General features: G+C 43.2%; 1 protein-coding gene across 5 annotated transcripts in view; it reads right to left on the bottom strand.

The window, feature by feature from the left end:
• Positions 1–27,135, bottom strand: part of OPN4 (opsin 4) — a 47,544-nt gene that overhangs the window by 19,998 nt on the left and 411 nt on the right. For 4 of the 5 annotated variants that reach the window (XR_012803431.1, XM_075610560.1, XM_075610562.1 and 1 more), the window contains exons 2-8: positions 25,428–26,024; positions 10,745–10,956; positions 9,566–9,699; positions 7,031–7,234; positions 6,048–6,219; positions 5,747–5,908; positions 3,958–4,065 (exon numbers count right to left, since the gene is read on the bottom strand). Coding sequence is in view for 4 of the 5 variants with exons in the window: in XM_075610560.1 (XP_075466675.1) it covers positions 3,958–4,065; positions 5,747–5,908; positions 6,048–6,219; positions 7,031–7,234; positions 9,566–9,699; positions 10,745–10,956; positions 25,428–25,571 (1,136 nt within the window). In the remaining variant the exon portion in view is untranslated. Of the gene's footprint in view, positions 1–3,957; positions 4,066–5,746; positions 5,909–6,047; positions 6,220–7,030; positions 7,235–9,565; positions 9,700–10,744; positions 10,957–25,427; positions 26,025–27,135 lie in introns of those variants that run through there. The other variant, XM_075610561.1, reaches the window with a different exon arrangement.

Below are 27,135 nucleotides of genomic sequence, written 5' to 3' on the forward strand. Positions count from 1 at the left end.
TAGAGCAAACAAAAAAGATCGATGTGACTGCCGCTCCAAGAGAAAATATAGTGGAAACACCAGCGAGTAGAAGTTAAAATCCATTTATTGAGCTACATAAAAACCGGACAAGAATAGAACATAACTCCTCCGCCCACGTGTTTCACGCCCACTGTGGCGTTTTTCGAGGAGTGTGCAGTTGGGAGAATAAGGTGCAAAATATACCTCCCCCATGAAAATGAGACAACTGGTGTCAATTAGTACTAATGACATGAACACAAAGAAAAGGGAGAAAAAATCACAGGAGGACCAAACATGACAAAGAAAAAGAAATAAAGAAACTGGTCAATCAGAAATGGATAAAATCAACAAGAGAAATAATAATAATAATGGCAAAAAATGATGACAAAAAATATGTCATGAATCTGATTTCAGATAAAGATGTGATTTGTACATATATGCACCTATGGATGGTATTTATGCATATGCAGATATCATCCCACATTGAGAGTGTATAAGCACACATATCAAAATGTGAAATAAAGTTATTGAATTAACGACTAATTAATGACATAATGAATAAAATCACATGCCATATCATCGTCAAAACATAAAAAAATATTTATGTAATTAATTACTGTATATCTCAGTTGTATTCTATATAAACAATCCATTATATATAGATCCTATCTGAAATCAGAAACAAACAAATACAAGATAAATTACCATGTATCAATCATAGTACAGAAATGTAATAATATAAAGTTGAGAACAAAAATGTAACACATAAAGAGTATAGAACATTAAATTCAGAGAGTGAGCATTCAAATGATATCATATGATTCAGGTTTCTCTTTTCCTTTTCACTAAATAACCTTAAATGTACAATGCTGCTGTACAGGATGACATTAGGTCTGTGGTACCACAGTTATTATGGACAATGGAAAGGCCAGACCACCATGGGTCTCTTATCTACCATCACCTGCAGTTCCATGGTCGGTAAATATCTTCAAATAGTCAAGAAGAGCATCAGATATTGCACTTTAAGACTCAGATAGACCAGGGGTGCTCAACTGTAGCCCTCAGCCCCCCCCAACAGGTCAGGTTTTCAGGATAGCCCGGTTTCAGCACGGGTGGCTCAATCAAAGGCTCTGTCTTCAACGGAGCCTTTGATTGAGCCACCTGTGCTGAAGCAGGTACTGATTGAGCCACATGTGCTGAAGCAGGGACTGATTGAGCCACCTGTGCTGAAGCTGGGATATTCTGAAAACCTGACCTGTTGGGGGGTCTTGAGGACAGGAGATGAGCACCCCTGCTATAGACCAGGGGTGTGTAAACTTCCCCCCCTGCAGCCCCCTGTCTGCACTGCCCTCATGCTTGCGCCCCCCTCCTTACCATGTCTCCGGCAGCAAATGACGCCGCGGGATCATGGACGTCTCGTTGCCATGGTAACATGACGTCACGTGACCCCCGCCATGTTGCCATGGGGACGCATTGCCGAAGACAAGGTAAGTGAAGTTACAGAGGCCTCACGCGATCCCCCGGCATTGAATTGAAATGCCTTGGGGAAGAGCATGAGGCCTCTGCAATCGCTGTTCCACTCCCCCCCTGAAAAATCTCGTGTCCCCCAGCTAGCGCACCCCCCCCCCCCAGTTTGTACCCCCCCAGTTTGCGCCCCCCCCCCCCAGTTTGCGCATTCCTGCTATAGACTATACCAGGGGTGGGGAACGTCAGGCCCGAGGGCCTTATATCATTTGGTCTGGCCCTGCTAAGGCAACGGCTATAACTGGGGTTGCGCTAATTAAAAAAAAAATGCCCGCTGTGCGCCCGATCGGGAGGAGGGAGGAGGTGGTGTGAGGCGCCGGCAGCCCTATACGATCCCCAGCAGCCACCATACTAGCCCCAGCAATCCTCCAGCAGCCACCGTACTTCCCCCGCAGCAGTCCCCGCAGCATTCCCCGCACTTCCCCCATGCTTCTCCAGCAGTTCCCCCTGCACTTACCCCAGCATCCGCCCTACTCGATCCCCCCAGCAGCAGCAGCAGCAGCAGCAGCAGCAGCAACTACCAGAGGCAGGGGGGCGGGGTTCTGCATGCCTGCCATGTGCCTGCATGTCTGTGTCTGTATGGCCCGCGAACGATGTTATAAATATCCAAATGGCCCTTGGCAGAATTAAGGTTCCCCACCCCTGGACTATACAAACAAATTTTCATTGTATGCAGCTATTATTCCAACCTGCGTTTTGTTCCAAATTCACATGCGTTTCATGAAAAATGTTTTCTATGGGGACAATAAACACGTCATCCTGCTTCATAATCTTCAACACAACGGTGATTAAAATGGAGACACCCAAGCTCCGATCAAACATTTAGATGCGGCAATTGAAAGTGCCCCCTTATTCATGTTGAAAATGCATCAGCATATGTATTATATTTATCTTATCTAGATGTAGAATATTTATCTTCATATAGAATTCCAGAATACATGTGAGAGGGACTGCCAAGATAAAGCTTTGCAAATGTATTTAGCATTGTAGAGAACTTGCTACAATCTGGCTACTTACATAATACTTTGTTTTGTAGTCCAAAAAAGCTTAGTATTTTTAGATCAGATAGAGACAGAGAAAATTATCCTAAGAAGGTAACAAAAACCCATAGACTCCAATTATATTGCATGATAGTTAACCTTTCATTTCTCACTCTGTTAGGCAGGAAAAAATACAAGCGTTCTTCTCCTCTCAGCATGTGACGCCAAGAGAGATTTACAGAGCGATAAGCAGACACTAAGATGGACGCCTGCTGTGAACTGCAGTTCTGTAAAAATTGGGAACAAATCGCTGTGGCCAAAACTACTTTTTCATTCCTCATTCTTAGCCTGAGATGCAATTTACTTCTATGGTAATAGTTCCTCTAAATTGCTTGTTATTATCTGAATTTGAAAGCATCAGGGGCAGTGGTTCTAATGCAAATTGCCTGTCCTCTAAAACTCCCTTGTATTCTGGGCCCACAACTATTCACCAAAGAAGTGAACTAAAAGAGACTTCCAAAACACAAGCTAATTAAATGCCCCATGTCTTCTTTGACAGGCTACCTGTAAAACTCTTTGGTACCATACACATGATCAGGTAGGACAGAGAGGGGATGTATCCAGTTATCAAAGATACAAAAGGGTATCATTGAATGTAATAGGGATTAATTGTCAATGATAAATCTGGTACTGCTTTTCTCACAAGTATTGTAATATGCATATTTTGATACCAATAAAAGTTATAAATATCACCACTGATATTTATTTGAATTTTAATTGGACCAATGTATGAGTTCTTCATGGATGTCCTGTGTAGATGAAGTTTAACATGAGCTTTCACAATCTCACAAATCTCTCCTTCAATTGTTACTGAAATAAGAAATTTGGAAAACATCGGAAGGTCATATGAAAAAAAAAAACTCATCTAGACAAACTCTCTGGTCCAATGGTAGGTATCACACACTACAAAATATCCAATTAGCAAAGACATAGCTTAAAACGCTAGTTGGATTGAGAAGAATGGAACTTTTCGCTTAATACCAACACCAAGATCTCCAAACCTCTGTTAGGTGACTTAAGGTGACATTAACCTAAGTTAACGTTAAGCTTGTACTAATGAGATGTAGAACTGCCGTTTTTGTACATGCAGTTGGGTTTGAAGATACGTGTTATCCTAAAGGAAAAAAACGTCCGTTCCTGTGTTAGACAATGTCTCGTTATGAGCCCTGATTTAATGGAGCTTGGTGGATCTAGCCCAAAGACTACAATTTCACTACTGAAATCTGCATTGTATAATCCCCCATGGATAGATGCTTTATTTCCCTCTATGGAGCAGTTATCATTTTGATAAATACTTTCTTGTCTTTTCTACAAATTTTGCATTTTTTTTGTCCAAACAGTTGTAATGCACTCATTTTAGCTAAAGCCACTGGAAACATTTTGCTAAACATACCGATATTTCGGGTGAGTAATGGCGTAGATAATAGGATTGTGGATAGCGGATGCCTTAGCGATCACAGCAGGTACTGAGTTCATGTAGGGTGTTAATACATTTGCATACCTATGATAGAAGCATATGGAGATCAGAGAAAATCATTAATAAAAGGCATGTTGAAGTTAAAGTTCACAATTTCTATTTACAGTAGAAAAATATAATCAGAGTCCTTGTATTGTGTTAATGTTGAGCAAATGGCCTTCACATTTTCTTTTCCATTCAATATGCACAGTTGTGAAACTCTTTAGAAGTTATCAGTACTGTAGAAAACTTTGTGTGAGATATTGATGGCTCTCATTAAATACGTTTATAAAATAATTACTTATTTTATGTAAGTGTATAAATACTTGGCCTATATGTATTTTTATAAGATATGCCCTGATGGACCCAAATGTCAGACTTGGGAGCTCAATGAATATTTGTTTGCAGCGTGCCCAGGTTGTACTAATTGTTTTCTCATGTAATATGGCTATCATTGTGAATTTTCCCACACCTACTGTACTTTCCAGAGAAGGTGTCGCTTGTGTGAGGGATTTCCCTGTATAGCAACTGAAATTTGCAAGTGTCCCTGTTTATTTAAAGCAGCAATGCAACAAATTAATCAAGTGTCGTAAACTTTTGTGGACTTGATTTCTTGAGTTAAACTGATGTACTGATGAAACAGCAGCACATATATATATACATACGAACAAAGATAATAATAACAGCAGCTGCTCTGTTTTTTTCCCATTTCCCGGTAAGGTTGCAGCTTTTCTATTGGCTGCTGGAGCCAGACCAAAAACGTGGCACCTGTATTGTTTCCCCAATTTACCTGGTGAATCCTCTTTTTAAATAATATTATTCCAGTATAATCATCACTGTACATAGCAGGATTTATGGGACTAAGGAATACTGTATCACAGAGCTTACAATCTAGTTTTGATATCGGAGGGACCGGGCAATAAATTTACTTACACAAGGTCCCAAGAAGCTGAACTGGACCATTAGTTATATTCTCCCACCATTCTGCATGTTTATTGTGCATTGTCAAATATATTTAGGCAGGTATATATGGTAACACTGGCCCTTATTCTGTTAACTGCGATATGGCCCAGATTTCGCACAGAACGCCCCATTATGGTCGCCGTTTTTGCAATTTACTGATTAAGGGCCACTGTTTCCTTTGTTCTTGTACACATGGCAATTTACAGTTTGGACCAGTGTTTTTCAACAGGGGTTCTTAGGAACCCTTGAGTTCCCTGGGCATCCCTAAAGGGTCCCCTAAAATTTTCAGATCATTTGAAAACTGTACCAAATACAGAAGAACTTACAATGCATCTGATCTCAGACGCGCTATTAGAGAGGGTTGGGGTTCCTTACAATGCATCTGATCTCAGACACACTATTAGAGAGGGTTGGGTTCCTTACAATGCAATTGATCTCAGACACGCTATTGGAGAGGGTTGGGGTTCCTTACAATGCATCTGATCTCAGAAACGCTATTAGAGAGGGTTGGGGTTCCTTACAGCGTACCTGATCTCAGGCGCGCTATTAGAGCGGGTTGGGGTTCCGCAGAATTTCACACAGGGTTCCTTAACCAAAAAAGGTTGGAAACCACTGGTTTAGACCTTTGAAGATCAGACCCACAGACTGATCTTTGGACCCTACTTTGAATTCTTTAATCACAATACCTTTTCCAATTTGCATATAACTATAGACACACAATTATCACTGTGTAACGCTAATATACCATCACACTGATAATTACCCAGCAAAAGCCACCAGCGCTACTGTAGAATACGGGGACCATGAAATGACATAAAGGAGTATGACAATCAGGGCGATTTTTGCCATTTTCCATTCATTCTTCATTTTTTGATATTGTTTCTGAGATTCTTTGTTGGCATCTGAACCTATTTTCTGAACCGCCCTGTTTATAAGAGAAGTGAAAATGGTTACCAAACATATGGGGATTCATATTGCGCCTTCACTCTATCACTTATGCTGATGTCACACAAGATAGGAATTGCAATGTGAAAAGTAACCATTAGTGTAGAATAATGATTCACCTGTTTGTATTCTTTATGGCCTTGAAGATGAAGATGTAGCAGTATATGATGACAAAGAGGGGGATGAAGAAGACAAAGCAGAAGAGAAGCATAGTGTAGGCTCTAACTGAAGGAGTGAAGGTCATGTAGTCCCAGGAGCAGGAGGTAAGGAGACCTTCAGGAACGTAAGCACCTTCAAAAGACAGAAGAAGTGGCATGAATTTCATTTAACTGCTTTTCTATGAAGAACTTTTTTTTCAGGTCTGTTAGAAAATTGGACGAGGCTGTTGTGGTGGGCAGGATTTAATCTGAATTAACCCATGTGTCTTGAAAGCGAATAAGCGTAACGTCCATACGAAAACAATCTAATACCAGAAAAAGTGGTTGATGGGTCTCTTATACAGGGGTGGCCAACTCCAGTCCTCAAGGGCCACCAGCAGATCAGGTTTTAAGAATATCCCTGCTTCAGCACAGGTGGCTCAACCTGAGCTGCTGGTGGCTCTTGTGGACTGGAGTTGGCCACTCCTGAACTAGTACAATGATGTTAATACAACATTGTAATGCTGATCCAATAATGTGAATGTGTAAAATGCATTCAAGCATATAGTGTGTATAGATATTTCTTGTGTTTGTCCTGTAACCTGACATAGCCTCAATTAATCCAATGTATTTACAGGTCTATAGGACTATATAAGGTTGCATAATCTTTTTTTGTGCATTTTTAGATGTTCCTGGTTTAATCAGTTTTTCGTTTAGTTTTGTTATTGCGCTAATGTGATTCAGGCAAAAGTGTTTGAGCAATTACATTTTTTTGAAGATGCATGGAGTGTTATCCTTGTTGGTTAAATAACTGAAGATTCATTACAAGCCAATAATCTTTCTGTCTCTGAGCTCTGGCTTGACATCTAAATCCCATTTGAGTCTGAGAGAGAGCCCACTGTCTAACTCCTATTTCAGGGCATCTATCAAACGACACATCATTATTGTTAAATCATCTAACTTACTCCAACCAAAGAAGGGAGGAAGGCTCCATGCCAAAGAATACAGCCAAACACCTAAAAGGATTAGCACAGCCTTTTTCTTGGATATCCCTCGAATGGAGGCAAGTGGTCGTGTGATTACGAAATACCTATCCAGAGCAATCACCATCAATGTAATCATGGACGTGATTCCAAAGAGAGCGCCGCAGAAAGCATATAACTCACAGCCTATCAAAACAGAACACAAGTGGATTATAAAACAGGTGAATTAAGCACTGCTCGTCACAACTCTGTGAGATATGAAGTCCATATATGTATGCCGGTTGGAATAGACAAGTAGATGTATAACTTATAAGTGCATCCACAGATCATTAAATGGAAGGTTATAGTACAGTTGCCTTATTATCTAAAAACATTGCATTAAACAGGCACATCATTAAAAAAAACATATATAAAAACCTATGTGTATGGCATGTCCAATGGAACTCTTTTACTAGCTATGAACAAACTTCAGAGACATCAGAAACAGACTTAAGAAATTAATTCTGCATAATTAAAAGGCATACGGGGGGGGGGTAACAAGATGAACAACGTTAAATTCGCTATCCTTACTATAGACCTCCGCTCACCATGAACCTCTTGCAGCTCTATTATACTCTACCATTCATGATCATGGGGTGTTGTAAAGATTTAGGGAGCTGTTTACGAGAGGGAAAAAAGGGCGAAATCTTTGAAAACTGTCAAAAACTCCTAGAACAGGGGTACGCAAATTGGGGGCGCGAGGGGGCGGTGCTTACAGAGGCTCCGCTCTTCCTAAAGCATTTAAATTAAATGCCGGGTGAGCGTGCAAGGCCTCTGTACCTTGTCTCCGATGACTTCTGGTGACGCGCCACCATGGCAACGTGGCATCAAATGACGCCAAGTTGCCATGGGAATGCAACTTCACATGACGTTGTGATGTCAGAAAGGCCGGTAACAGAGTAATGGGGGGAGGGGGTGCAAGCAGGGGTGCAGAGCAGGCAGGGGGACGCAGATGAAAAAGTCTGCGCACCCCTGTCCTAGAGTACCTTGTGCGGCCGTCGCTTGCCATTTGTGATACATTGACTTCTGCGTTTGCGTGCAGTGCGTCAGACAGCGCTCCTAGCATCATCAACGTATTTACATCATGGTAAGTGACGTGTATATGGGCGTGTCTACAGTTTTTCTCTGCTGCAGCAATTAAAAAAATAATTAATGTTGACAGCTGTTTATTGCTGGCTTATGTTACGTTACAAAGGCGCATTACGCAGCCTGTATGTTCCAACGCTAAAACTGCCTCTAATTAAAGCCCCCATACCGCTTTAATGGGGCCTCCTCTGTAGACTGATTCGTAAAAAGGACATGATCTAAGTCGATTCACTTCACACACTAGTGCTACACTATTTCTGCCAATGTTATTATACATACTGTATATCCCCAAACCTTTGAGATAAATTTCTGAACATTGACTATTTGAATAGCATTATGGCCAGTGGTGGTTTTAGGATGTGCAGATGTGGAGCTTAATGAAGATGTTTTCCTACTTAATTGACTTTGCAAAACAATACATCACGTGTTAAAATAAAGTCTTTATAATAACGTGAAGCTGTAATAAAGTCCACTAATAAATGATGTGCATGAACTAATAACTAGTAAGAAAGTTGGCAATGAACGTTTAGTGTTTTCTTTGCTAAATAAGGTGCTGTTCTTTTTTTGTTGCACTGATTTTATTGCAGTTGTAGAGCTAGGAGACCTCAGTAAATAACCCCCCGTGTGTTTGCTTACGAGGCAGCAGTATTTTTCTACTTTCTACTAAAAACTTGACCAAGTACTGTTTTTGAACAATGTTTTATCATTTTTACAGTGTTATTCGCTGAAGGACTAGCTAAGTGGTCATTTCACAGCCTTCAAAGCTCGTCAGCTCTCCCTGCGACCTTGTCAAACTAACTTAAGGTCATATTTACTAAGCAGCCTTCTACCATAAGACGTCGATGATGGAATACACCTTACAGTCATTTCAAGTCAATGGGCTCTCAGGCGCAGAAACGTATATTATGGCAGAAGACTGCTTAGTGAATATGTGACTATGGGGGGGATATGTATGGCCCATTTTTTGCTGCACTTGTGCCATGATCGTTTTGGAGAGGAGTTACAGGAGACATTATGGGAGGAGTATATATTCAGAGTATTATTATAATGAGATGTATCAAAAGTTACACCTTTAACTGGTGCAGGATTCCTTTCTCTTTGTGCCAAATAAACCCACTGAGATTATGTGGCGTTAGCCTCTGCGCCAAATGCAAGAAGCAAAGTGATCAAGATTCATGCATAGGTCGCTACTGGCCAGTTGACGCAAATACAAATATTTGCTACGTGTTTGGAGCAAATTGCACCATTTTGTATTCACATCCCCCTTTATCTCCCTGTGCCTCAGGTACCAACATTTGAATGTAAGCTCTGTGGGACAGGGGCCTCATGCTTGGAAAAGTCCATGTGTCGTGCTCTGCAATACACTTTTTTATTATTATCTCATGTACGTACCTTTCTCTCCAAAGACCCATCTTTTGTGAAGGCTTGTCGTGAAAAACACCGGCGCCTGAGTTATGCACATTAAGAAATCAGTGAGAGCGAGGTTGATAATGAACGTGTTGGCGGGGGTCCTGAGACTTCTACTTCTGCAAGTGTGCGAGGAGAAAGAAATAACATCTCGTCATTTGAGAGTTGGTTCAACTGGCAACAACCTGTATTACCTAACTGGCAACAACCTGTATTACCTAACTGGCAACAACAGCCTGTATTACCTAACTGGCAACAACAACCTGTTACATAGTTACATAGTAGATAAGGTTGAAAAAAGACGTACGTCCTTCAAGTTCAACCTATGCTAAATTTAGACAACAGATACTTTATCCTATATCTATACTTACTTATTGATCCAGAGGAAGGCAATCAAAAAACCTCATTAAAGGGAAAAATAAATTCCTTCCTGACTCCAAAGAATTGGCAATCGGATTAATCCCTGGATCAACATCCTTCCCATGTTTACTTATTTGGTATATCCCTGTATACCTTTCCTTTCTAAAAAGATGTCCAACCTTTTTTTGAACAAATCTATTGTATCTGCCATCACAGTCTCCATGGGTAATGAATTCCACATTTTAACTGCCCTTACTGTAAAGAACCCTTTCCTTTGTTGCTGGTGAAATCTCCTCCCCTCCAACCTTAAGGGATGGCCCCGAGTCCTTTGTTCTGCCCATATTACCTACTAGCAACAACCTGTATTACCTAATTGCCAATTTATATCACAGAAGCTGAGTTAACTTTCATTTAGCTTCCAAGATCCAGCAAACTTGAATTTTCTAGCATGGTTTTAGCTATTGACCTGAAGCACCCTTTCCTCCATGCTAAGCAGTAAATTAGCGCTGATCTACGCCATTGATTTCCTGGATTTAGGTCATGCCATGCTTGGGGAGCGGAGGAGGGAGCATTTCTTACAGTTGATGAGATTAACATTGACTTCCAAATATGGAGATTAAGCGTACTGACTTGATAACGCATTACTTACTTTCATTAACAACTGTCTAAGACAATCCAATCTCCAGCTTTGGATTTTAAGTAGGAAACAGCTGGTTTTCAACCATAAGTTTAATTAGAAATTCATAGTGCAAGCATTCTTCTTGCATGTTTGCTGGTCCATATTAAGTAAGCAGTGTCACTCACCTGCCAGCGCTGCAAGACAACTTATGGTCTATTCCCTTGAAATGTATATAGAAAGGAATATGAAGGTACCTGCTGAAAGCATACATGACCAGGAAATTACCCAGCATGCCTGTGATTCCCACCGCAAGGATAACGGCCCCAATTGTATAGTGTACGTGGTCTGGGACATCGGCAGTAGGATAGACATGGCGGGCGTCAGTCCTAGGTGTTTCCTAAGCAACGCCAAATGATGAGATAAAATCAGTCGTATAATCGAATTCATTAAAAGGTGAATATATTTAGCACAATAATAACTGTTCATGTATATTTCTACTACTGTTCAGTGCGACCATTATATTTTAAAGAGGGAAAAATAAATAATCTCTGGCGCCTACGACATGTACAATATATGTAGCATAACAAAATAAATAATAAATATACCACCAGGACTGGCAGATGTATCAAAATCCAGGATGAGATCCCAGAGGTGATGATTTCATACGCATGGAATACAAAAACAAACAAAATACATAGCGTAATACTGCAAGACTGAGATAATAATAACAGAAAACATAACTAACAAAAAATATCTACTGGAAGCTAAAACGTACAACAGGTGAACTGCAATGAATAAAAAAACATTTATTAAAACAACACTAAAAATAGTAATCCACTAAAATTATATATTATCTCTCAATGGAATAAGTCCCACAATAGACTCCACTACTGTAGATGAAATGCCCACTTACCAGATGGAAAGTGGTAGTAGCCAGTGGATAAATCAAAGAGTATCCCCTCTCAACTGTGGCACAGATGCTCCAGGCTCGTCTATTCGGTGTGCATGGTGTCTCGGTTACTGGCAAGTGGTGTCCAAGTGACTCTCCGCTTGGACACCGCTTGTACATGTTATAGGCGCCAGAGATTATTTCTTTTTCACTCATTACACTATTCTCTGACCAGGTGGTCGGAGTCTCATCTTAGGCAGCCGCCTCTTATTCTCGCACACATAGAATATTAGGTTACACTCACACACACTTATGTTCACCATAAACTTATACATATTATATATATACATAATATATATTATTTATAGATTTAGCACAACCTATTTGTTTTGTTCATTATATTTTAAAAGAACTTAAGGACAGATATGATACGGCTATGGTGGGAATGTAAAAAACAAAACTTCCCCATAAGATGTACAGTAAAAACAACGACCCTACTGTATGTATGTATGTTTGTATGTATGTATGTATGTGTGTATGTGTGTATGTGTGTATGTGTGTTTATAGCTTTATTTATATATTGCCATTTATAATAAGCGCTTCACAGAAGTAATACATGTGACATAATCATATAAATATCAAATAATACAAATAACGCATAATGGGAATAAGCGCTTCAGGCATAAAAATAACATTAAGAAAAGGAGTTCCTGCCCCGAAGAGCTTACAATAGAATTGGTAAGTAGGAAGAACGTACAGACACAGTAGGAAGGTGTTCTGGTAAGTGTGTCTGCAGCCACGGTCGATGTATGAAGTGTATACAAAGGCTTTTGACACAGTTGATCATGCTATCCTGCTTAACAAACTCCAGAGCTCTGGAATAGGGAAACATGCTTTAAACTGGTTTCAGTCCTACCTATCAGGTAGATCCCAACATGTGTCCATCTCTGGCTCTAACTCTAACCCCCTGCCTATCACCTGTGGCGTCCCACAAGGCTCTGTTCTGGGGCCCCTACTCTTCTCAGTGATCATTAATGATCTCCCCACAGCTTGTCAGGAAGCCTCAATACACATGTATGCAGATGACACAATCCTATATGCACACAGCCATAGCCTCTCTGACCTTCAACACATACTTCAGTCTGACTTTTTGAAACTCGAAAACTGGATTTCCCAAAACAAATTGTTTTTAAACACTGACTAGACTGTAACAATGGTATTTGGGACCAAGACTAAATTTGTAAAGCTTCCAGTGACTGAGCTCCTGATTAGAACCAAAGCTAACACCACCCTAACACCTGTCACTAGTTTTAAATACCTGGGCTTATGGTTTGACTCCCACTTAACATTCGGGATGCACATTGATACCCTGACAACCAAGACCTATGCCAAACTAGGGGTACTTTACAGGAACAAATCCTCCCTAAGTCTCCTGGTCAGAAAGCGTATCGCACAGCAGATGCTAATGCCAATTATTGACTATGGAGACATAGTATATGGCTCGGCTCCTCAAACCCACCTTAGCAAACTTGACACCCTCTACAATTCAATTTGTTGTTTTGTTCTCCAATGCATCTATAACACACATCACTGCGAAATGCTCAAAGAACTAGATTGGTCAACACTAGAGTCTAGGCGAAAAGTTCACCTTTCCTGTCTTGCCTTTAAATTCTTCATGGGCAAGCTACCCAGCGACCTGAACAAGCTCCTCACCCCTACCACCTGCAGCACTTATCACCTGAGATCAGACTCCAAAAGACTATTCATGGTCCCAAGGCTCAACAAAGTATCCGGACGTTCCTCCTTCTCCTTCCGTGCACCCCAAAACTGGAACAACCTACCAGAGACTCTCACATCCACCACCAGTCTAAGTTCTTTCAAATCTAAGGCTGTCTCACATTTTAACCTGGTCTGTAACTGTTTCATACGCTCATAATATATATTTTCTTTAATTGTGCACGCAATGTCTTGTATATAATGTATGCCCTGTTCATTTATGTAACTGTATTTGTAACCATGTATTATTTGTTTTACTCTGTGCCCAGGACATACTTGAAAACGAGAGGTAACTCTCAATGTATTACTTCCTGGTAAAATATTTTATAAATAAATAAATAAATAGTATCAGCCACGGAGCTACCTATATGCTTCATTAAGGAGGTGGGTTTTAAGGTGGGTCTTAAAGGTGGATAGAGAGGGTGCTAGTTGAATATTGAGGGGAAGGGCATTACAAAGGTGTGGGGCAGTGAGTGCGAAGTGTTTAAGGTGGGAGACGGCTTTAAATACAAAAAGGATAGATAGAAGACATCCTTGAGCAGAACGCAAGAGTCGGGATGGTGTATAGCGAGAAATTGGGGCTGAGATGTAAGGAGGGGCAGAAGAGTGTAAAGCTTTAAAAGTGAGGAGGAAAATTTGGTTGTGATACGGGATTTGATAGGAAGCCAGGAGAGGGATTTCAGCAGGGGAGATGCTTAGACAGATTTAGGAAAGAGTAAAGTGATTCTACCAGCGTTTAGGATAGATTGAAGGGGAGACAGGTGAGAGGCAGGAAGGTCAGGCAGCAGAAAGTTACAATAGTCGAGATGGGAGAGAATGAGGGCCTGCATTAGAGATTTAGCAGTAGAGCAACAGAGGAAAGGGCGTATCTTTGCAATGTTGCGGATGGAAAAACTACAGGTATGGCTACATGGTGAGCGAGGCTGCTTATGTACACATGGTGAGTGAGGCTGATTATGTACACATGGTGAGTGAGGATGCTTATGTACACATGGTCAGTGAGGCTGCTTATATACACATGGTGAGTGCGGCTGCTTATGTGCACATGATGAGGGAGGCTGCTTATGTACACATGGTGAGTGAGGCTGCTTATGTACACATGGTGAGGGAGGCACTTATGTACACATGGTGAGTGAGGCTGCTTATGTACACATGGTGAGTGAGGCTGCTTATGTACACATGGTGATGGAGGCTGCTTATGTACACATGGTGAGTGAGGCTGCTTATGTACATATGGTGAGTGAGGCTGCTTATGTACACATGGTGAGGGAGGCTGCTTATGTGCACATGGTGAGTGAGGCTGCTTATGTGCACATGGTCAGTGAGGCTGCTTATGTACACATGGTGAGTGAGGCTGCTTATGTACACATGGTGAGTGAGGCTGCTTATGTGCACATGGTCAGTGAGGATGCTTATGCACACATGGTCAGTGAGGCTGCTTATGTACATATTGTGAGTGAGGCTGCTTATGTACACATGGTCTGTGAGGCTGCTTATGCACACATGGTCAGTGAGGCTGCTTATATACACATGGTGAGTGAGGATGCTTATGTACATATGGTGAGTGAGGATGCTTATGTACACATGGTGAGTGAGGATGCTTATGTGCACATGGTGAGTGAGGCTGCTTATGTACACATGGTCAGTGAGGCTGCTTATGCACACATGGTCAGTGAGGCTGCTTATGCACACATGGTCAGTGAGGCTGCTTATGTACATATTGTGAGTGAGGCTGCTTATGTACACATGGTCAGTGAGGCTGCTTATGCACACATGGTCAGTGAGGCTGCTTATGTACACATGGTGAGTGAGGCTACTTATGTACACATGGTGAGTGAGGCTGCTTATGTAAACATGGTGAGTGAGGCTGATTATGCACACATGATCAGTGAGGCTGCTTATGTACACATGGTCAGTGAGGCTGCTTATGCACACATGGTCAGTGAGGATGCTTATGTACACATGGTGAGTGAGGCTGCTTATGTACACATGGTGAGTGAGGCTGCTTATGTGCACATGGTCAGTGAGGATGCTTATGCACACATGGTCAGTGAGGCTGCTTATGTACATATTGTGAGTGAGGCTGCTTATGTACACATGGTCTGTGAGGCTGCTTATGTACACATGGTCTGTGAGGCTGCTTATGCACACATGGTCAGTGAGGCTGCTTATATACACATGGTGAGTGAGGATGCGTATGTACATATGGTGAGTGAGGATGCTTATGTACACATGGTGAGTGAGGATGCTTATGTGCACATGGTGAGTGAGGCTGCTTATGTACACATGGTCAGTGAGGCTGCTTATGCACACATGGTCAGTGAGGCTGCTTATGCACACATGGTCAGTGAGGCTGCTTATGCACACATGGTCAGTGAGGCTGCTTATGTACATATTGTGAGTGAGGCTGCTTATGTACACATGGTCAGTGAGGCTGCTTATGCACACATGGTCAGTGAGGCTGCTTATGTACACATGGTGAGTGAGGCTACTTATGTACACATGGTGAGTGAGGCTGCTTATGTAAACATGGTGAGTGAGGCTGATTATGCACACATGATCAGTGAGGCTGCTTATGTACACATGGTCAGTGAGGCTGCTTATGCACACATGGTCAGTGAGGATGCTTATGTACATATGGTGAGTGAGGATGCTTATGTACACATGGTGAGTGAGGCTGCTTATGTGCACATGGTGAGTGAGGCTGCTTATGTGCACATGGTGAGTGAGGCTGCTTGATTCACCATTCCAAACTCCAAAGAAGAAGCAAACCTGTCGCATAAGTAATATAACTCGCGTGTAATTGTTGCACTGAGTGAGTGTCTAAATCTGCGTAACACACAGCCCCTTTTCGGTCATTTGCCAACAGAAATCATGGGGGGCAGGACAAATGGAAGGAGCCGGCCCCCCCGCCAACCCATAGCGCACCTACTGTACCACAATTTTTTTTTTAGCGCACAACTTTTACTTAACTGTTTTCTTATTGTAATACAGAAAAAAACATTACAATGCAGTCTGTTTATTTTAATATTTTCAACAAAAGATACCCAATGCTACATCCATTGTGACAAAAGGCCTGGGGGGATTCAGTATGGGCCTGGGGGGAGGGGCGGGTGCCTTCAACAGGCCGGAGGGGGGTCCTTCAATTGGCAGGTGGTGGGACTGGTTTTGGAGGGGAGATGGAAGGCATGTGGATGGGTGGGTGGTTAACTGACTGCCTGTGGGGTGGGTGACTGAATGCCTGGGTGGGTGAGTGACTGTCTGGGTGGGTGAGTGACTGCCTGGGTGGGTAAGTGACTGACTGCCTGGGTGGGTGACTGAGTGCCTGGTTGGATGACTGACTGCCTGGGTAGGTGACTGACTGGCTGCCTGGGTGGGTGACTGAGTGCCTGGGTGGGTGACTGAGTGCCTGGGTGGGTGACTGAGTGCCTGGGTAGGTGACTGACTGGCTGCCTGGGTGGGTGACTTACTGACTGCCTGGGTTGGTGACTGACTGAATGCCTGGGTAACTGACTGCCTGGGTGGGTGACTGCCTGGGTGGGTGGGAGACTGACTACCTGGGGATTGACTGACTGCCTGTGTGGGTGGGAGACTGACTACCTGGGGATTGACTGACTGCCTTGGTGGGTAAGTAATTGACTGCCTTAACTTACTGCCTTGGTGGGTGAGTGACTGGCTGGGAGGGTGACTGAGTGCCTGGGTGGGTGACTGAGTGCCTGGGTTGGTGACTGACTGCCTGGGTTGGTGACTGACTGACTGCCTGGGTGGGTGAGTGACTGACTGCCTGGGTGGGTGACTGACTGCCTGGGTGGGTGGGTGACAGCCTTGGTGGGTGGTTGACTGACTGCTTGGATGGGTGGGTGACTAACTACCCTTGACTGACTGCCTGGGTGGGTGGGTGACTGACTGCCCTTGACTAACTGCCTGGGTGGGTGACTGCCTTGACTGTCTGAGTGGGTGACTTCCTGGGTGGGTGACTGCCTGGATGGGTGGGTGACTGCCTTGGCAGGAATTGGCCCGCCAGTCTCACCCCTCCCCCCCACGAGCCTACCTCCAGCGACACCCCCACTTGCAGCCTACCTCCTGCCCCCCCCGCAGCCTACCTTCCCACCCCCCCGCAGCATACCTGTGGGTGGGGGTGTGTGGGAGGTAGACTTGGGGGGGGTCACGGGAGGTAGGTTCAGGGGGTGTGGTCACGGGAGGTAGGTTCAGGGAGGGGGATCACAGGAGGTTGGCTCGGGGGGGCACAGGAGGTAGGGGCGGGGGGATGGTGAGATTGGACGGCTATTTCCCGCGGGAGCATTTAGTTTCTCCCCCCCCCCCCCGGCCCCTGGTCCCCGCGGCTGCTGCCTAGGGCAGGAGGCTGGCGCAAGGGGAGCTGGGTTGGTGGGCATGAGGGAAGCTGGGTTGGCAGGCGCGGGCTCGCCCAGGTGCCTTCCCTCCATCCCACGTTGGGAGCGGGTCCACCGTGCTTCACTACACATGTGCGCCGAGACCTCTGCGCATGCGCACGGGGATCGCCGGCTGGCTTTTTTTTTGTGCAACAAGCCCGAGGACCCGAGCGTGCCGCTGCCATACCCCACGGCATTTTGTTTCTGCCTTTTTTATTATTACACTGAGCGGCCGGGCCCCCTGACCCACCGGGCCCGGGACGCCAACCCCGGCAGACCCCTTCCTGTTGGTGGCCCTGAGGAAACCTATAGTCACAATAAGAAAATATTGCCAATGGCAGGTACTAAAAGTAATACAAAAGCCCTTATTTACCCAATGGTGTTTAGTACCCAAATGTTCAGCATTAGTGCCTCTGTATAAAATGTGTACATGCTCCCTATAGGTGAACACTGGACAGTGCACAGAAAGTACATACCTTAAACATTTAGGGAGTCTACTGAAGGTATCAAGGCAAAAGTGGTGGAATAATTGGCCAAACAAATGCATGAAGAGAAAATCCTGTTTCATTGAGGTTTTTTCCAGTGATACGTATGGTATGACACAGCTTTTCTGTCCCACAATTCCACCTATTTTGTCTTTATTCAAAGATCCCAAAATACATGAATTTGCTTAAATTATTTTTTTTGCCAATACATGTCTGCCAACACTTTGTTGTTGTGTCCCGCTGATGTGATTATCTTATGATATCTGCTCCCGCCTTACATGCCCCGCTGCTTAAGTAAAAACTTCCTGGAAATAAATAGGACATTGAATTGAGACGCTGTGTTTGTGATACTGTAAAAAGAGGATCCATTCAGAAGCAAACAACTGCCTATTATGTATCTTCACAACATATTAATAAGTGCAGCAATGTAGGCAGATAAAGGGATATGTTCCATTATATAAAGTGGAACAGATGAAAAAAAGTGAAATTAACAAAATAGAAATTATTTCAAATGCTAAGTGAAAATGTGAACTGAGAGAATTAAGAGTCCTCTAAATCATCAGTGCGCAAACTGGGGGGCAAGTCCCCCAGGGGAGGCGCGGGCTGTGGCAGAGGTCCCGCGCTCTTCCCCAGGCATTTAAATTAATGCCGGGGGGGGATCACGTGAGGCCAAAAAAAAACTTACCGGGATTCAGATGCGTTTCCATGGCAAGTGGAGTCATGTGATGTGACGTCACCGGCGTCAAATGACACCACGGGTCATGTGACCTGACGTCACGTGACCCCGTGACATGACTGTAAGGTAGAAGGGTTGGCGCAGCTTCGGCACAGGCCAGACAGGGGGGGCGCAGCTGGAAAAGTTTGCGCTCCCCTGCTCTAAATGTAGCCAGGACTGTTCAGTCGCATGATACTTATGTTCATTCAAAGGAAGCTAAAACTCTTTAATGTTTTGAGAGCCTGTAACAGATAGTGACTTGGTTAAAGGCACAAACCGTGACACACAGTATAATTAGGGTTCCCAGGTGGCTTCTCCAAAAATACTGGACACAAAGGCTAAAGGTGTGACGTGCTCGAATAAAGTCGGTGTACATGTTCTTGTATAGCGCTGCTAATATAGACATGTTGCAGACAGTCCCTGCCCCTTGGAGCTTACAATCTATGTTTTTGGCGCCTGAGGCACAGGGATATGAAGGTCACAAGGAGTTGACACCGGGAATTGAACCAGGTTCCCCTCTCAGTGCCAGTCTGCGCCTTTACTCACTGAGCCGATCCTTCTCCCATTTACAGATATAATCTAGAAATGATCTGACCATTATGTAATGTTTTCTAAATTTCACTTTGTGCAACAATTTGCATCATCTCATATTTTATTTCGGAAAAAAATTACTCCCTCCCCAGAATTTTTTTACGCAATAGAATATGAAATGGTGCAAATTGGTGCGTGGAGTGAAATTTAGAGAAGATGACGCAACGGTCAGATCATTTATAGATAACATACCTGCAGTCATACAGGTCCATGGGGAGCAATTCTCATCTTCATGCTTCTCTACTACACATTTCCAAGATTGCTGCACCATTCTTCATCCTCTCACCCCCTCACCCCACCCCTCACCCTATCACCACCCTCCCCATATCCTCTATCACCCCTCCTCCCCCCTGTCATTCTCACCCCTCTCTCTGTCATCCTCGCCCCCCCTCCTCCCTGTCATTCTCACCCCCCCATCCATCATCCTCACCCTGTCACTCACCTTCCCCCTTCCTGTCATTCTCAACCCCTCCCTGTCATTCTCACCCCCCTCCCTGTCATTCTCACCCCCCTCCCTGTCATTCTCACCCCCCTCCCTGTCATTCTCACCCCCTCCCTGTTATTCTCGCCCCCCTCCCTGTCATTCTCACCCGCTCCTTGTGATTCTCACCTCACCCCTGTCATTCTCACCCCTCCCTGGCCTTCCACTCCCACTCTGTCATTCTCGCCCCCACCCCCATCCCTGTCATTCTCACCCCCCTCCTCGTCATTCTCACCCCCTCTCTGTCATCCTCACCTCCCCATCCGTCATCCTCACCCTGTCACTCACCTTCCCCCTCCCTGTCATTCTCACCCCTCCCTGTCATTCTCACCCCCCTCCCTGTTATTCTCACCCCCTCCCTGTCATTCTCACCTCCCCATCCGTCATCCTCACCCTGTCACTCACCTTCCCCCTCCCTGTCATTCTCACCCCCCTCCCTGTTATTCTCACCCCCTCCCTGTCATTCTCACCTCCCCATCCGTCATCCTCACCCTGTCACTCACCTTCCCCCTCCCTGTCATTCTCACCCCCTCCCTGTCATTCTCACCCCCCTCCCTGTTATTCTCACCCCCTCCCTGTCATTCTCACCCCCCTCCCTGTTATTCTCGCCCCCGTCCCTGTCATTCTCACCCCCTCCCTGTCATTCTCACCCCCCTCCCTGTCATTCTCACCCCCTCCCTGTTATTCTCGCCCCCCTCCCTGTTATTCTCGCCCCCTCCCTGTCATTCTCACCCCCTCCCTTTCATTCTCACCCCCTCCCGGTTATTCTCACCCCTGCTCCTTGTGATTCTCACCTCACCTCCCTCCCTGTCATTCTCGCCCCTGTCCCTGTCATTCTCACCCCCTCCCTGTCATTCTCGCCCCCCTCCCTATCATTCTCGCCCCCTCCCTGTCATTCTCACCTCCCTCCCTGTCATTCTCGCCCCCCTCCCTGTCATTCTCGCCCCCCTCCCTGTCATTCTCACCCCCTCCCTGTTATTCTCGCCTCCCTCCCTGTCATTCTCACCCCCCTCCTTGTCATTCTCACCCCCACAGATCACACATACCACACACCTCAGACACACACACCTTTCTCTGCTCAATGCTGTTTCCTCCTCTCTTTGGCCCCAAACCCTCAGGCTCCTGACACCTGGTAATGCAGCCAATCAGGATGGAGGAAGCTGCCCAGACTGCTAGCACCAGCCCTGCTCAGGGAAATCCCGCAGCCCCCCAAGTCATTCAGGTCACTATTTCCAGAGAGATAATACCGGACACATGTGTCCAGTATTACCTCTAATTTTAAACTGGGCAGAGAGTCCAAATACAGGAGTGTCCGGTTCAATACCGGACACCTGGTGACCCTAATTCAGTATTTAAGCATAAACACATTTGCTAATTTGAAGCAGTCTTTTCCTTGCTTTCTACAATTCCTTTCTTCAGTTTTATGCTACACCGTGTTAGAAATATGTTTCTAATATATGTACATATTAAATATGTTCGTTTTGACTGGATTGTAAAAATAGCATATACTTCCTCTCATTGGGAGTGTTATACGAATTCATAAATATGTTTGGTTTTTTAAGCCTGTCAATTACATTGATTTCTTGTGGTTTGTCTCAGTTGGAATTTGATTCTTTAATAAATAGGATTTGGGTGAAATGTAAACATATTGGACAAAGATTAAAGGGCTGATTCTACATGTTCTCAAACCTCTGATCAGAGCATTTTTGGCACATATAGAATCAGCTCCTAAATCATGAATACAACTTTCTGTTCCTCTTCCTTTCTGTTTGGTTTTAATTTCCCTCCCTCCTTCTCTAGGACTTGTGGATGTACTGTTCCAATTAGCCATAATCATAATCCCAAGGTCATACCAAAGTTTCTCATTCTTCTTGCTATTTGTTACATTTGCGCCTTATTTAGCGAGTCTTACTTAAGTTATTGTGAGATATAAAAATTCAGCAGCGCACAGCCAAGAGAGCCAGGCAAAATGATAGTAAAAATATATATTTATTGATTAGGCAGTGAAGTTCCACGACGTCCACGAAGGTAAGGAACCAGGAAAGCACAGCAGGTCAAAAAGCGGGGACCAAGCAAAGCGTGAGCTATTAAAAATGAGGTTTATTCATGTGGAAAATACAGCAGCATACACAGGAGAAGGTAAGGTATCCCTCTTACGCGTTTCGCTCTCTTCCAGTGCTTTATCAAAGAATAAAATACTCGAGTGAACACTTCCTGTATATAGGCAGGCACTTAGCTCCGCCCCCGACGTTGCGTAACCTCCGCCAATGAACGGCCTGCTGACGTCAGGGGCGTAGGTTGGGTACTGGTGGTTTGAGCCCTGGGAGAGACTCAGTAGTCTCTTTTTCACATATATTTATTGATTAGTCCATAAAAAAAAAAAGGTAAAGAGACCCTCCAACGCGTTTCACACCTATTAGGTGCTTTATCCTTCTTACTTAAGTTATTGTCTTGAAAAGTGGAGCCTCAGATACAGGGTTTATTTACTAAGGTCTACCGGATACAAAACTTGGGCAAAACCAGCACAGAAGAATGGCACATTATTTATCTTAAAATAAACACCAGCTGCTTTCAATGGGATTCCCTTTTGTTTGATTAATATGGTACTGTTTTGCCATTGGTTTTACCCCAGTTTGGAAGCCGGGGGACTTTTGACATGCAGTATGGACTGTGTTAGCCACTGTTCAAGTTTCATACTTTTGTCACAAATGAGATTAAACAATTGTCAGGGCTACGTAGCACCCAAATTGTGTTATGTAAATTAACTTCACAGCTGTGATGCTGCTTTTTTTCCTCTGTAACTATTACACTGAGCACCAGAAAATCTGGGAATATAAAGTATGTTCATTTATATTACTGTGTGTCTTTGTTGTGACATGAAACTTTAATGTAGTGTACAAAACGCCAGTTAATTAATGGCTTCTGTTGATTTGCGTACTATAATTAGAGTGAATAAGGCAATAACCACATTTACTCAGGCACAGCTGTTATATGAAAAGGAAAGGAAGGAAATTAACAATGAATGAAAGTGACGGAGATGTGGGATCAGGTTAATGCGATCAAACAAAAACGAAATTTAATTGGGTTAGGAGTAATATGCTCACGGTGTACATGCAGCGTTCAGAAATTGTAAACGTTTCACAACAAAATACTTTCACATACTGGACCATTTTTAACTTATGCATTCAAGGACACAAAACTCAGTTGAAGTTTTGCTCTTGCGAGTTGCAGAGCTGTCAGACGTACTCACAAGTGGTATTTGTTGCACACTGTACAGTGTCTGTCACCTTTTCACACCTGCTATTTTGTGTCAGGCTCTTGTGTATTATAACGGTGCAGGTTGGTCAGTAGGAGAAGACGATGGATTGGCAAACGGGTGTTAGGAACTCTTCTGTGCTGGTTGTTTTACCTTTGCCGTAGGTAGGAGATACCTACCTAGGTAACTATTACCTTTAAACTCATGTACAAGTTCCTTTATGATGTGGATAATGATTTGCATTGTACCAGTACTCGCATTATAATCCTGTTACACATTTAAACATCTAGCATACAGCTCAATGGCTTCTGCAATGTGGACATGCTGGGGTGGAGGTGCCCGGATGGGGGAGGCGCTGAGGACATGCGGAAGGTGGTGATGGCGAAGTGACCTACAGCAACTCGCCCTGCAGTCAGTAGTTATGGCGGTGGAGTGCCAGTGGCGATTTGGTCACGGTTAAATGGCCGCTGCCAAAGGTTCCATTCTGCAATCAGTGGCTCAGTAGCTAGATAGACTGGATAAGATCTAGTAGACTAGATCAGGGGTGGCCACCTCCACTCCTCAAAGGCCACCAACAGGTCAGGGTTTCGGGTTAGCCCTGCTTCAGCACAGGTGGCTCAATCAGTGGCTCAGTCAGAGACTGAACCACTGATTGAGCCACCTGTGCTGAAACAGGATTATCCTGAAACCCTGACCTGTTGGGTTGTCTTGGGAACTAGAGTTGAGAACCACTGATATACATACAGTGCACCAGGTGGTAAACTATATAATTGCATTGTGTAGGGTCTACCAAAGGACAATAATTGTGTATGTAGTTATTAAAGTAAGACAATGATCTAGGTAAGAGCTCCGTTGCACAGCTCAGTATCTTTCTGAGGAACAAAGAAACAACAAAGTTTTACGGTTGCAAACTGCAAACGTGCAAAGATGCAACCTGTGATACCCCGAGTAACACATCTTCCTGCCTGTGTCATGTTGGAATGACTGCGTGTGCTGTCTTCAATGATCCTTACCTTTATGCTGTTGTATTCTCTCATTGGAAATAACTGTTTATTGCAAGCAACCTTACTATACATTACTATGGTTTCTAAGGTTGCTTGTAATTTTCTTTCCTGTGTCCTGATCAGACCTTGAAATAACGACATCTTTTAATGGTCTTTCAAGGTTATAAAGTTGGAGACATGTTGGAGACATGTTCTTCGCAAACCTCCCTCAACTGAGCTGCACTTAGGGTTATTCCCTTTCTGGTATCTAACTGGTGAGAGATAGTTAGACCCGGACCACACACAGCATAGACAAACAATTCTACTGTGTACACTGGTAATGTCTTTCTGCTCTCATTTCATTTGTATTACATACAGTACAAAAAGTTTCTCTCACAGTAAAGTTTTTGTAATAATTATTTTAGAACAACATTACTTGCTTTTTATCAAACATTTAATTGTAAGCTCTTCAGAGCAAAACATAATTGTGTACATTTCATGTACAACACCCAGCAGTCCACCAGCATCATACAAAATAAATCTACTTTGAAACACAAGTAAAAAAGGAAATGAATAACAAAGTGATAATAAATCCTTTGGATAATAGATCAAATTTAGCATTTCATTGAACAATATTATTCTTGTGTGTCTATTCCTACTATGCGGTCGTTTATATCATCGCATTATTAAAGAATATGATTTCTCTCCTTATATATGTGTTGCATTAGAATACCAATGAGCATACTGTATATAAGATGCATTCAAGCAGAATATACAGCTCGCAGCTTCTTCAAAGTGTAACATGCGATACTCGTGAATGTCTGCTCACACATTTTCAGTCTAACTGATTTTTAGCACAAGTGGCAATGTAGACTTAAGTGGATTTACCATTAAAATTCTGCCCTTTTTTTCCGTTAAAATTACATTTTTAGTTGTAGAACCAGAAATCTCACTGATTTCGATGCCTCGAGGTTGACATTCCTATAAACTCTCATTAACAAAATGCACGATTATGCTGACATCACTATTCTCAAGCCATTAAATGCTTTAATGTTACATAAACTTTTTACCACTTAACTAGGGCTATATGCTGGTATGCTTTACGTTTTTGTGGCGTATGCAAAATATTGAAATAGTATTGTCTCCTGATAAATTAAAGGTGGATGAGAATTAAAGAAAGGACGGAACATATTTAAGGGTCCTTTGGTTTTCTGATACTTTGCAATTTGTTAGAGAGTTTACCTTTATAAATAATTCCTTTACAATAGAGGGATAATATGGATTAGGGTACGAGAACTTACCGTGGTCGGAATAGGTGGGAGTTCCACTAGTTTATAAGCATTGACTTCAGAGTTATTCCAGATGCTCAGAGAATCCAGTATCCTGGAGCAATTGGCATCTTCAGGTGGACAAGTGATTCCCCTTCTTAGAGACTGGTAATCCATACTTATTAAATACACTGACTCGAACAAAAACAGAAAGGACCTGGTCAAGCAAGGATTGTTCTCAATGGAAACTGTCAGCCAACCTTTCTTTGCTAATTCAGAAATGTCTTGTCTCTTACAGAGATGTGAATGCCCCTGTGCAATGCTGCTCTGTGTAGCTGCTTTGATGTGTAGCTCATGCTAAAAAGCTAAAGAAGCAGCCTCCCTTTAAATATAAGAGCATGTATTGTACGCACATGCTCAGTAATGGTCTTGCCTCATTCAAACTTTAATTACATTACACCAGCGATGACCACTGCAACAGTGCAGCCTTCTTGATCTTGGCAAATTGAATTAGTATTAGAATGCATTTACCTAATATGCTCAGAAAGTGAGATGCATAACACAAGCTGACCTGGTTATGAGTCAATATTCTTTTTTCTTTGCCACCTTGGTGAAATTAGTTGTCATGATCTGCAATGAGATAATAATGTATCTTTATGGGGATCCCAAACATGTAGGCCAATGAACAGATTCTTGTTTAAAAACCAATAATTAAGTCATTGTTGGCAGCATCTCCACGAGGACTCAGAACCTAATAAGTTGAACAGACGGGGGGAAGGGATCAGTAAAGATGCTTAAAGATGTAAATGAATCCCTTGCGAGAGTGGTCCCACACGGTAATGGCAGCAAAGAGGTTAATGATAAGAAAATGATGGGAGCCCGCATACTGTAGCTGCAAAGTCCTTTGGAAAAGAAAATACGTTAATCAATACAAGATATTACAGTACATTGTTATTGATATATGCCACACTTTCATGTGTGTGTGTGTGTGTATAATTCCTGTGTTTCAATTCACAGCCATATGACAATATCACCTCATTTCTCATTTTCAGTATATTTTTCTAATTCAGTAACATTTTCTAATTTTCAATATACTTATAAAAAATGTCTTTTAATTTTCAATCTTCTCAGTTTCCGTTCAAACTAACATTTGAACATGAGAAAAATATACAAATTCTGCGCTCGCAGTGTTTTCAATGTAGTGGTATACTGTGTGTTTCTATGTAATGATGTAAAAATACAATGGTGATAAACAATAAAAAGATATTATATAAATATATGTGCAAATTAGACTTATGTGCAAAAATGATATCAAACCAAATGTATTTGACTGTGAATCAACTATCAAAAATAGAAAAACATGTTGCCCTATAGATCACATGAACAGATAATTTGTTCACATAATTGCCCTAGTAGAAAATCAGGGTGCAAGTGGTAACTGGATAAGGATCCAAAAACGTTCCTTTAAACCAGGTGTGCTCAACTCCAGTCATCAAGCCCCCCCACCCCACCCCCAACAGGTCAGGTTTTCAGGATATCCAAGCTTCAGCACAGGTGGCACAATCAGAGGCTCAGTTGAAGATTGAGGCACCTGTGCTGAAGCAGGAACTGATATAGCCACATGTGCCGAAGCAGGGACTGATTGGGCCAACAGTGCTGAAGCAGAGACTGATTGAGCCACCTGTGCTGAAACTGGAATATCCTGAAAAACTGACCTGTGGGGGAGGTTGAAGGGGTGGTG

The sequence above is a fragment of the Ascaphus truei genome, chromosome 8 (assembly GCF_040206685.1).
Source record: "Ascaphus truei isolate aAscTru1 chromosome 8, aAscTru1.hap1, whole genome shotgun sequence".
NCBI classification, from domain to species: Eukaryota; Metazoa; Chordata; class Amphibia; order Anura; family Ascaphidae; genus Ascaphus; species Ascaphus truei.